The sequence below is a fragment of the Alligator sinensis genome, unplaced genomic scaffold (genome assembly GCF_000455745.1).
Source record: "Alligator sinensis unplaced genomic scaffold, ASM45574v1 scaffold836_1, whole genome shotgun sequence".
Taxonomy (NCBI): Eukaryota; Metazoa; Chordata; order Crocodylia; family Alligatoridae; genus Alligator; species Alligator sinensis.
In genome coordinates, this window is record NW_005842667.1 from 647,872 (window position 1) to 660,831 (window position 12,960).

General features: G+C 39.7%; 1 protein-coding gene across 4 annotated transcripts in view; it reads right to left on the bottom strand.

Annotated features, from left to right (window-relative positions):
* Positions 1-12,960, bottom strand: part of PID1 (phosphotyrosine interaction domain containing 1) — a 201,560-nt gene that overhangs the window by 84,710 nt on the left and 103,890 nt on the right. For 2 of the 4 annotated variants that reach the window (XM_025215737.1, XM_025215738.1), the window contains one exon: positions 3,670-3,729. The exons of 1 other annotated variant lie outside the window; for it this stretch is intronic. In XM_025215737.1, the coding sequence (XP_025071522.1) occupies positions 3,670-3,729 (60 nt within the window). Of the gene's footprint in view, positions 1-3,669; positions 3,730-5,199; positions 5,310-12,960 lie in introns of all 4 variants that reach the window. One more of the 4 variants, XM_025215740.1, reaches the window with a different exon arrangement.

Genomic DNA, 12,960 nt, shown 5'->3' on the forward strand with positions numbered 1-12,960 from the left:
CGCTCTTCCTCTTCAGGAAGTGCCAGTACAATATAGAGAAAGTGAGAACATAGGAAATACACCACATTTAAACTAGATTCAACTGTAAAAATACTTGGTTACATTTTCTACTAAAAATAAGAAATCCCTATGGAAACAAAGCTGGGCTATTTTCAACAAAGCTTAAATATAATGCCGCATAATACAAAAAAGTTACAAAAAAAAAAGAAGGAAAATTCAGTATCTAAATACATCCAGGTGATTTTGGGTCAGATTCTAATTCAATTATTTCACTAGAATTATTCCAGATTTACATCACTTGAACAGAGAAAACACTACCCCGAGTATAAAATCCTACATTGAGTCTCTGCAGAACTGCCTTACAAGACGCCTGAGGACTTAGAGACCTCAATTAATGTGAGAATCACAAATAACAGCACAAGAAACCAGAGCAAAATATTTTGCTTTGTCCAAACTGTCCCAAAAACAAAAACTAAGCAAAAAAAAAACCCAAAATGAACAAAGAAAGCCCCACTACATCTCACAAAGGTTCAGAATAAGAAAGGGCTAAATTTATCTCAACTCAGAAAGTGAAGGAGAACATGAGTGAGATTTGTGCAGCTGCTGACAAACTAAATACCTGATCAACTGGAAATCTGCACATTTTATTCTATTTTTTCCCTAACCCAACCTTAGGAGAGAGGGAAGGCAAAAGGGATGTCCTTTAAAACCCTAATGACTGTGACCTTTTTGTCTGCCTTCCAGTCCCAAGAGATACCTGACGGCTACAATGTCTATTACTGCCCTTCTGAAAAACAAAATTTAATGTCAAAGAATAAGAATATCTATTCAAGCAAAATACGTATTCTTTCCAAATGATGTCCCTGGATACTAGCTACTATTTGTGAAGAAACTCTTTCAAGCAATTTCTTTAAATTGTCATTTTGTATCCCACTAAGGATATCCCATATGACACTATCCTGCAAAACTAAATGTGATGTGGTTTAAGACTGCAGGATTTTTTCAACATTACATAAAAAGATAATAGGATTATCCTCCAAAATACTAGGATTTGACTTACTCTATGGTCTCTCCTGGTAGATGGATATCTCTTTTGCCCCAGCAGTTCTATCAGTGGCCCAAGACTGGCTAAGTGGCTCTTTCCAAGGAAGCACAATCAGAAGTACACTGATTCACTCAATTAATAGGATTCCCATGGAACCCTTAGGACTTCAAGCTGCCAGCTTTCTGCTGGCACTTGGTGGCAATATTACACCTGCCTGTTCTGTTGCGATTTCCTGCAGTTGTTAGGTGCTATGTCCAAATTCAGGGGTGTAGGTTGTAGCCGTGTTGACGAAGGGTTTTTGAACCCGAAAGCTTGCTTAATAACTATTCTCCAACTATTTGGGTTTGTCTAATAAAAGATATCAAATTCACCCAAGGATCCTTGTCTGCCCATGTCCAAATTCAGACAGCTATGGCAATTGGTTGCATTCTTTTTTGCATTGAATTCTCAAAAGATTGGGTATGTTTTCTAAAATTTTTCTAGTGTTTTCTCCCTTGACCCAATCCTGAAATATCACAGACCAAGATGCTGGGTTGTTTTGGGGTTTTTTTTTAATTTGAACTTTGTCTCATCTGTAACTTGAAAAATTATGAAATGCAAAAGATGGTACAAAGCACAGTGAAGTTTAAGCAAAATTCTAGATGATATTTTAATGGAAAAGACAGAGTACCTGAAAGGGAGACACTTCCTAGGCAAAGACAGACAGGCAAATTCAGTTCTTGTGTACCAGCATGAACAAAAGCTAAATTTGGTCCAGAAACTTTAGCTAAAGAAAACAAAAAGGTAATTATTATATCAACATACTGCAGCTCTAAAAGTACTGGCACCACTGGAGAAATCTGTAGACTGCCTGATTTGGGAATGGGAAACAGTAATCCCACAGGGACAACATGTAACAAGCATCACTCAGAATATCCTCAAAGACCATCTCTTATTGCTATGTTCATTAACAACAAGCTACAAATAAAATATCAATAATAGGGCAAAAAAGAGAAATGTACCCAAGAGGAACTGCCAGGCTCATTTTCAATTTAAAATGTCACCTCCTTAACATTATTGAAATGAACATAGGAGTTTGCATACAAAAATATTTGTAATGAATTCTTGGTCTCTGATAAAAAGCTTTAAGATGCAGTAGCACAACATTATCCTGGAATAATAAATTCATTTCAGAGTCTTTCTTTATTTTTTTTTATTATTCTCACAAGCATTATTTTTCCACCATCATTTTTCTCCTCTTGTTTGTATACCTCCAACTCTAGACAGAACAGTGTGCTTTTTTACAATAAGGTCTTGTAACTCACTACTCTTAACAGTAACTGCTTTGTGGCCTGCCCCACTCCCCCAATCAACTTCAACTGACTTGCACTCCTAAGCTAAGTACAGGAAGTCAAAAAAGTCTGAAGCTGAATTGATTCAATCTTTGAAGGTTATTCTAAGATGTGTAAATTGAACTGATAAGCAAGTGAACAGACATTCGCTTATGATTCTGGAAATGCAGCCACATGCCTGCACTGGCTCAGGCCAGAAGCCGGGGGCTTGCTAGAGCACGCCTCCCTGCTCAGCTGGAGCAGACAGCTTAGGCCAAGGCTAGATGGCCTACCCTGTGACGGTGAGCTTGTTGGGGAGGTGCAAAGCATCCTGGGATACTGGGGGTCTAAGAGATTAGTTGAATCCAGAGGGTATCTGGGACAGAAGTTCAGTAATCCAATTTTACCTAACTCAGTAAATTCTGATACTGCATCCATCTAGGTTTACTCTAAAAGCAGTTTAGGTACACTGAACTTCTGTTGTGTTACACATTTGAACCAGTTTCTGATCACTTATACTGGTTTATGTGTAATTTCTGTCCCTAAACCTCCTGCTACAGCAAACAGCCCAGGACAGGCAGGGGGCCTGCTGAATGACAGTGTATGTACAATGGATAAGATACTCTGGGGTTCTAGGTAATATGAACTTGTTCCAAAATTTAACAAGTATGTAAAATGAAAAATACCTTTCCAGGTAGGTGTCTTTCAGTTGGGTATCTTATCTTAAGAAAGATGTTATTATTCAAATAACTGGACCAGAAACTACTGTTGTCTGGGTTACTCTCTGCTTGTATCTTTCATTTTATTAACAATTCAATAGATTTATTTGTACAATACTGACTGCAATATGGAATTAATAAGGCAATGCTATCTTTAATTTAGAAATACTACAAAGGAATGGTGCACTGAAGTCTAAGACCGAGATCCACAGAGGTATTCAGGCATCTGGCAGCTTTTTAGTATCTTAAGGCCCACTGTTTTCTTAAAAGCCCTGTACTGAGTTTTTACAAATGGGGTTTCCCTATTTATTCATTTTCTTCATGTGGAATATAGCAACTGAATGACATACAAGCTATAAACATCCTATAAACAACCTGTAAACTATGGCATTGAGGGATAAGGCTAAAGTGACAGTTTTAGATTTGATATCCATTGCAAGGCATCATCAGTAGCCTGGTGTCAGTCTTCAATGCAACCATTAAAATGATAAATATAATACTCCTCTAGGATGTATGCTATAATTTGGATTTTGCCACATGCACACTTGGGTTCTTTCAAAAAAATTCCATTCATGTAGTAGGTAGTTGCATTTACCTTGTCCAGTACAAACCCTGTTGTCCAGCAAAGCAAAGCCAGGAGGTTTAGATGTGGGGTCTGTGATAAGAAATGCATTAAAGATGTTAATTGTGTTCCATTGCTAGATCCATTTTTCCTTGATGTCAACATTTCCCAATATAGAAAGCATATCCTTGGTGAGGCCAGCCATGCCCAAGGACAGCAGAAGAAAGAATATAACCCAAAGTCATTTGGTTGTCATTTAGAACAGGCTCATGACTCAACAGTGAACTGTGACCATGATGCCCACCAGTTAGTTAGGGCTACGGTGTTGCTTTTAACCTACAGGCAAAGGGGATGACTTAGTGGTCAAAAAGTACGTCATATGAAAGCACAGTACGTATCATATGAAAACCAGACTATCACATCCTGTTTAACTGGCTAGCCTGATTTCTTATGGGGGGAGAGAGAGAACGAGAGAGAGAGAACGAACTTGTCAACAATTAGAAGGACTACTGAGAGAGAGCCTGTGCAGTAATGACTGGGAGCTGAAGCCACAAAGAATGTTTTTAAGCGTTCTGTTCATTCTTGGTATTTCTGTCATCTGTATGGAATTATTGCCTCTTTAATTTTGAAACTTGGTACATTTTATTTCAAGACAACTTTACAAGTCTTTCTATGTGATATTCATTTCAACAGTATTCTAACATTACACAATAGTCATATGATCCACTGCATGTTTTATGAGACAGACATGACACATGACAATTAAAAACAGGTTCCTTGTCTGGATGCTGCACAGTAACTGCAGGGAAGAAAGAATGAGAGTGCGAGCCCAGGGATTAGAGTGGAGGAAAAGAGGGAAGGAAAAAACAGGATGAGACAAACAGTGCCATCACTCACTTTGAAAGATCTATCTAAATAACTGCTCAGATTCACTGTATCCTGCTCAGAGTGCAACTTGCCTTTGCCAATCTGAAAGATCACTCACTAGCATATATTCATGGGAGTGTACAGTTGTATTATGCCACTATAGTCCATCATGGTCATTGCAAATAATGATAACTATGCCTAGAGCCCGAATATTTTTTTAGTAAGTCTGCAATTTTCATACATAAACATCTTTGTTTGAACTACAAAAGATTCTGAGTGGATGTAGAATTCAAGCGAATCATGGTTGTAACCACAACATAACAGACAAGATTTATTGATTACTCTAAAACCCATGGTTCATCCTTTACTGAAAATACTAGGCTCTATCTTATACTCAGCCATTTGCCCACTGAAGGTCTTAGTAATAAATAATGGTGGGATGTGGCTTCTTCTATGTTAAATATAGAGGATTCACTGCATTTCATATATCTGAACATTAATCTGAGCAGTTATTTGGACACACCCATTCAAGTGAGCAATTGTACCATTTGTAAATCTGCTAATGTAGGCTCTTAAGGAGTGATGTTGGGCCATTCGCTAGCTACACTCAAAATATGTCTCCACCAATAGTGCTTGTGAAGGGAGTAAAGGGGGTCCTGAGGAGAGCCCAGAGGGACGGGAGCATGAACTACTTACCTTCACTGAAGGGAGGAGCCACCGTGGTGAGAAGGACCAGCCCCAAAGGTTTAGGAGCACATGCTCCTTCCATATTGGAGAAAGGGGTGTTGGTCTTGACATTTCAGACCCTGGAGAAAGGTGGAAAAGAGGAGCGGCAGCGAATGAGAGAGACCAGAACCAGAAGGGGCTGGAGCTGCCAATCTCCCAAAGAAGACAAGAGAGAATGGACTGAGCTCCAGGAGAAAAATCAGTTGGGGAAACCCTAGCTATGGAACAGAGATAGCCTGCCAGGAAACAGCCTGACAGAGTGGAGTGGACACAACAGTGGCTGGAGGCAGCAAAGAGACTGTGAAAGGGAGAAGCAGCCATGAGTCTCAAAGGGGCCCTGCCCTTTCAGGCCATTTGCTTTTTTCCCCCCCTTTATCTTGGTTTAGGGGTTTGTTTGTTTGTTTGTTTGGTTGGTTGGTTGGTTGGTTGGGTTTTTTTTTACCTTTGTCTCCTCTTTCTCTCCAGCTAAAAAAATAAAGAGGAGAGAGGGAAGGTAGCTGGCCTGCCCTAATGTGGGACTGTTAAAATAAAATCAGCCCCAAGGGAGGCATCTGTCCCAACCAGGGAACTGGGCCATGAACTGCAGCTGGGTCTTGCAGCTGGGAAACTGGGGATTCTTGGAATGGCACAAATGATATGGCCATGAACACTCTGATCGATATATCATTGACTGAAGTGATTCTGGCTTATTTAGATTCTGGACTTGTGATCTTTCTTTTTATGGAAAGAACTTCTGGTTGAAGTCTACCAGCCTGAGCAGCGGGGTGAATTGATATGAGTTTGTTTTCTGTTAAGACCCAGAATGAATTGACCTAAATTGATTAAGGAGTGTACTTGGTAGCCATGTTGGTCTGAGATAAGAAGACATACAAAAAAACTAGAACTCTTGGTTCCAAAATGATACCTTTTATTAAACCAACTGGGAAATCACAAAGGACAAATTTCTTGAGATTTCCCAGTTGGTCTAATAAAAAGGTATCATTTTGGAACCATGAGTTCTAGTTTTTTGTATGTCTTGAATTGATTAAAACATTGTTGAGTTGAAGGCTGATTTTGCGGTCATTATTTTTTACTTTATTTATACGAACATATATGGAGTGTTATGCAACATCCAAAGCAACTAACAATTTATTGACTCTACTGAAGACAGGACATGGTGAGAGTGGGGTGTAAGCAGAGGAGGAGCCTGATGAAGAATTGGCCCGGGTGGGCAAGGAGGGTTATTGCTCGACCTGCACTCATCTCCCCATAAACTTCAATCAACATCAAGGTATGGAAGCCAAAAGATGGTCATTCCAGGCTTGGTGATCATTGGATATGCTCAACCTTCTCACAGCTCATCCCAGGAAGGTCTCAGGGGATCACAGCCATATAATATCTCCACTCAACAATACTCTACCTTTTTGGCTGATAGGTCAGATGGGCAGTGCCCAATCCCTCCATGGGCCAGATCCAGTAGGGCTCCATCTGGCTGTGCAGAGGAGAAAATGGGGCAGCCTGGCCCTGAGCCAGCCACACAGTGGAAAAGGGCTTGGGCCAGCCCCAACTTGGCCCCATGGAGGGAAGAGCCCATGGCCCAGCTTTGATCAGCCTCATCAGGGGAGGAGGGTATGGCCCAGTCCATAGGAGGAAGGGGACATGGCCCAGCTTCAACCTTGCTGGGTGGAGGGAAGGGGTCACGGCCCAGCACTGAAGGTGGAGGGGTTGGGGGAGTGTGGCTTGACCCCAAACCAGCCATGCAGGGGGAGGGGTCATGGCCCAGCCCTATGGAGAAAAAGGCATGCAACCCGCCAGTCCAGAGGGAAGCGAGCATGACCTAGCTCCAATCTGGCCATGCTGAGAGGAAAGTTGTGGCCCAGCTCTGACCTGCCTTGTGGGGCTTGGGATTTTGGCAGCAAGGGGGCATGGCAGTACTGCCACTATGCTCCCACCACCGAATTTCCCAAACCATGGCAGACCCCAGGCTGGATTCCAAGGCTCCGTGGCCTGCATCTGGTCCCATGGGCTGGAGGTTGGGCACCCCTGATCTATACTGTCTGTATATGGCATATGTTCTAATCAAATGTATCATGTACAGGGGAATACCTCAAAAATCAGTCCTTGTGAGCAGATATAATTTGTGAGCCTCTGCAAAGGACAGAGTAGGAAAACAATTTTCATTTTATTTGACCTTGTTTTACTACTTTAGACAGAGAGTGTTCCTGTTTTAACCAAATGCACTTCCTATTTGGATTACATGATTAGATAATTTAATTAGCAGGAATTATATTTATAGCCATTTAAGCTAGAATGAAAAGATATAAGGAGATCAACTCTCATACTTTATGGATGAAAGGTTCTGTAAGATGATCACAAGCTAAAATCAGGCACAAATCCTACTCCTACCCCAAGCCCAACTCTTGTGCAACATTGCATAACTGGCCAAGTATATTGTATGCCCCCTTTTTTGAGTCTTAAGCTACTATTGGAAGCCAAATCATGGAAAAATGATGGGTCAGTGTTCTGGATCTACCATAAAAACTCCATCTATGTTCAGTAAGAGCAACATATAAAATCTGTATTTCAACCCACCTTGGATGAACAGGATAAAAAAGGCAAAATACAAACACAAGTGCATTATCTGTCATTCTTATAAGTATACTCCACAGAAAGCCTTGAAAATTGAGACCAACCTTGCAAATGTTTATATAACTTGTCCCTCAGTCCTCACACTGCTCTTGACTGGAATAGGGCAGACCATCTGAGCAAGGCTATTTTTGTTGATGTACATTAGAGGAATTAGCTGTAAATTGTTTTTTCATCATTATATCAATATTTAAATCATTCAGGGCAGGATTTTTTCCAGCCTCTCTGACTAGCTGCACAATAAAAATGATAGAACTCTTCCACATGTATTTCATTAAAATGTTTTTTAAAAGGATCTTTAAGAAAGTGCCTATATTGGTTTTACAAAAAAAAAAAAAAAAGGCACAGAAGACCCCCCTCACACACACACACACACACACACACACCCACACACAAAGAAACACCAAAAAAAAAACCCTACCTAATTGCTATTGTGATAGTGATAAAGGAATCAAAGACAGATATTCAAAAATAAATTAGTGTTTTCATTGTTGTACATAGGACAGAAATGCATCAAACCTCCTATTCTTTTGAGGCAACACAAAGAGCCTTCCTTTGAAAATATAAGCAAATAATTACACACCTAATTTGCATCTGTCTAAATTGGATATTTCTGCAAGCAAATGACCAATTATGTCTGGCCTGCTTGCATATGCAAATACCAACAAATTAAGTGCACACTGGCAGCACACAGTTTCAAAATTAGGCCCTAAACATTGTAGCTGGTTCAAAGCCACATATAAAAATCTCAATCCAGTAAAAATCAAGAACAAGAAAACAAAGCATTGGCAGTTATTTAAGAGTCCTCTCCAAAAAACAAGGAGAAACTTCTTAGACTACACACACCCAAAAAATGCTTAACCTTCATTGTATATTTTATGACTGTATTTCTCTGCTTTTGCATGCTTGATTGTTAATGCCTCTATAAGTAACTTCTAATTTGTATTTCTCCTAGTATCTTTTAACCCAGAGAAATATTTGGGGACTTAAGAAAGGGGTGGAAAGTACAGGAGTCATTATTTACAATAACCCTAAATAGCCAAATCCTAGTTCTACTATGGGAGGTTTGTCATGAGCTCCAAGAGGATCAGAATCAGACCCTGGAGTGAAAACCTAAGTTCCAGCAATTGGTGGTGCACAGGAACTGATGGACTGAATGGGTGCCCTCCTAACCCACCAAAACCTGCTGGCTCTACTGCATCTACTGCAGTGGTTCAGAAATAATTTGGGGTTGCATATCCTTTCTTAAATCTGTTATACTGTTGTGTAATCCCTGGTATGGATAATAAAGTAATATTTTATGACCTTATGACCACATAATGACCTCTCTCAGCCACCTTAAAGAACGCTTTCTTCATTTTTCCCCTCTATATTTTCCCTTTCCTTTTTCCTGATTTTCCATTCTTACATCCTGCATGTCCTCTAGAAACCAGACACATACCCCTACAAATTATGTACCCCAGTCTGAGAGAGACTGGTCTTTATCTCTACTGTCTCAGCACAGACGATAACTACAGGACAAAGTCTGCCTTTTCTCATCCTATAAGGATAATCAATCTCAATCCAATGCCAAGAGCATGGCTGAGCAAAGAAGAGCAATAAACAATACTTCCCCCCTGCCCCCCAAGACATTTTGCAAACAAAACGGTAGTCAGTCCTACTTAGAAGTATTTCCCTGAGTTTCCACAAGAGAGAAGATAATGCTTTCTATTTGCAGGCAATCCATTCCAGAAATTGTTAAACAACAGTGTAATAGTGTGAAAATGCCACGCCTGGCCAAGGTATCTCTTGTAATGCACCACTGTAACACTGGGTTTGTTTGCTTCAAGTCAAAGTCAGGTACCCATTTTAGTTTTTCATTTTTTTTTGGGGGGGGGGGGGGGAAGACTCAACTCTTGCAAGAATTAATTACAAAGGATCATTCTCGTGCCTTCAAATCTCATAGATATATCTTAAATAAAAGTAGTTTTTGTTTTTTTATCTTGCTCTGTTATGTATTATCACTGATTAAGTCAAATCTCTCATAGCTTTTTCTATAAACTTCATTTCTTTCAGAGCCCAGTAAAGATACCTACTAAGTATCTCATGCTGTGCATAAATGTGTGTGCCTGCAATAAAAAAGCCAAAATGTATCTTTCTGTGCTCAAGTCTAAGATATTGGACATGAAGCAACAATGAGGTCACAAATGAAATGAAGTCTGATTTCCATGGTATGAATGTTTGGCCTCCTTAGTATGCACAGTAACTGATCCAAAGACTAAATGGCTAAATTATAGTGCTCCCGCCACAGTAATACAATCCAGATAAATCAATTTTCACAGAAACTTGGTTAAAATCAAATGTTCTTCTAATTTTCTCATCATGCCTGCCATAAACTAGATAAAGTAATGCCACCAAACCTGGAATGTATTGACATACACCCCCATAATCACTCTCTTAAAATATCTATATAGCTTCTTAATGTTAATCTCTGAATTATTTTTGTTATAATTAAAGGTCGTGTGTCCTTGTGAAAAATCCTAAAATTAAAAATTAAGTTTTTAGTGCTAATTGCAGGGGTGGAGGGTTGCCTGTGGCTGCAGTTCAAGGATTGTTCCTCTAAAAGACAGTTAAAAAATACATAGGGCCACACTTTCAAAGTGGCGCACACAAATTTTGTGCAACAAAATCAGCATGCCCCACTGCATGCATAAAATCTTGTATTTGGGTGTTCAAACAGATAGAGTCAACTATAAGCACACATCTGCAAGGGCACTTATGATCTGCAGAAATCATGAATTGGGCATAGATGATAATATGGCCATTTGGGCTATGATAATATTGGCTAATATTACCTGGAAGATTCATTCACATAGTAAATGTGATGGTTGCCATCCACTTTGGAATAATCAATTGGAGAAAAATGCTAAGGTCTGAACAAGGCTGCAAGTTTACCAAAACTGGTGGTTGGCCCATTCAGATCTCCAGTTAGGAGCTCATTCATAAAAGTTCGCTTTGTTCATAGATACTTCAAAAATCAGCACTTGTCTTTGGGAAATAAAGAGATGTAATTCATATTATAGTGCCATAGCATAGTATGACAGCAGGAAAATTCATCACATACTGGCCACATCTACTCGAGCAGTGAACTGCATAGTTGTTACTGTGTCGTCATTTAGTAGTTGCATAACCAAGCACTAAATGAGTGCACAGTAACCAGTGTTACTGGGCAGTAACATCCCCACATGGGTTTTTCTGAGGCTACTGTGAACAGCAACAGGTTATTTAATATTTAATAACAGGTAATAATATTTAACAAATTAGTACCCCCAATGTTACTGTACAGTAGCAATGAGTAGCAATAGCTCATTGCTACTGTGCCGTAGTGTCTCATGTACACACGGCCTGTGCCTTGCTAAAAGATGAGTATGAAATACCAGAAAAATATGCAATAAACTAGCATTTTTTCTTTCTTGAGTTCTGTTGGATTCCGACTTGCAGAATATTGTGTTTTTGGGAATAAAATTTAAACTCTAAACTTCAGGCAAGAAGTCTTCCTACACTGAAATACCATATGTGATCATTACAGAGAACTGGATGCGCCTCAGACCTCTTCATAGCATGCAAATCCAGCTGAGCTCTGAAAGCAAAGTACAAAGCATAGTATCCAACTCTTACCCCCTGCATGGCATCAGCCCATGCATGTGTGAAGCCACTAAAGTGAACCACACATTCATTTATTTTAATCAGAGGTTCTTAGCCTTTTCTGACTACATAGAAAACAAAATTATGAATCAAATGTATCCCTAAGTAAACACAATACCACCAAAAGCAGTGAAGTTTTGCCATTAAAACTGAGGATTTGGCCAACTAATTTTATTTCATGCCTGTTTCACCAGAGGCACTGCATCTGAAAAAGCATCTTTGCATTGTTTTTAGAAGAAAATATTGTTTTAATTTCTTGTTCTGAATGGCAGGCAGAGCTGCCTTTTAGATATTGAGTAGTCATGCACTGGAAAATCTTTTTCAGTCATGCTTTCCATTATCCAACTGCATCAGCAATACTCTTCAACTGGAAAATCAATTCATTTTAAAATTTATTAATCCTTTTTAGTTGTCCTTTGTGGAGCACACAGACCTGAGCTCTTCTATCATCCCCTCCCCCCTCCCCTACTGTCACAAGTGCATTGTTTTGTTAAAGCTGTTAAACCAATGCCCTACGACTACTGCCATCGTTCTATTGCTTCTTTTTTATTTTTGTATTTGGTTTTTTTTATTCAGATAGTGCTATCGAGTGGTTGGCAAAGGCAGCTACAAGTCAGACAGCTGGTTTCCATCCTGGGCTATCACTAATTCTTTGTACAACCAGGGATTAGTCACTTAACGTCCCAATCTCTAATTTGCCAATGTGTAAAATGGTATAATACTGCACAGGATCATTTTGAGGCCTAATTAAATGACAGTAAAAGGCTTTGATATCTGCTTTGTAAAAAGTATTTCTACAAAAGTGCATGTGTATAAAGTCCTAATTGCTGCCAGCTGGCCATTCATCCCAGGCAAAAACACTAGCTCCTTCCTTCATGTATTTTCTTTGGTGGGCCTAGGTGGCACACTTGTTATTTCCAATTCCAGGTTTTGCTCTAAATACAGTCCATTTGATTTCTCTTAATGCTGCACCAAGCTCCCTGATCCAGGGAAATGCTTCAAACTCATTTGATGCCACCAGTGCAACCAAACAATGCTAGCAATATAGTATTTTTAGAAATGGAAAATGAGTCCTACAGGCATGTTCAGCTCTAGATCTAGGTCCAAACTCTCAGAACATACTTTCCTTTTAAAAAAAGAAATTGGAATATTGAGGGGGAGTCTTAACAACAGTCTACTGGGACTGGATAGTAGGTGTGTGAAGCGGGCTGTATTTGATTCGGATTCAGATTCAGCCCGATACAGGGGACAGTGATTCAATTCATTGATTCAGATCACTGTCCTGATTTGATTCGGCCAAATCTGAAGATCTGATGCTGATTCAGAGAATCAGCAATTTGGCCATAGACACAGCTTTAAATGTTTTTTCTACATACCTCAAGATACCAGGCACGGCTCGGGAACACTGAGATGGTGGGGTGG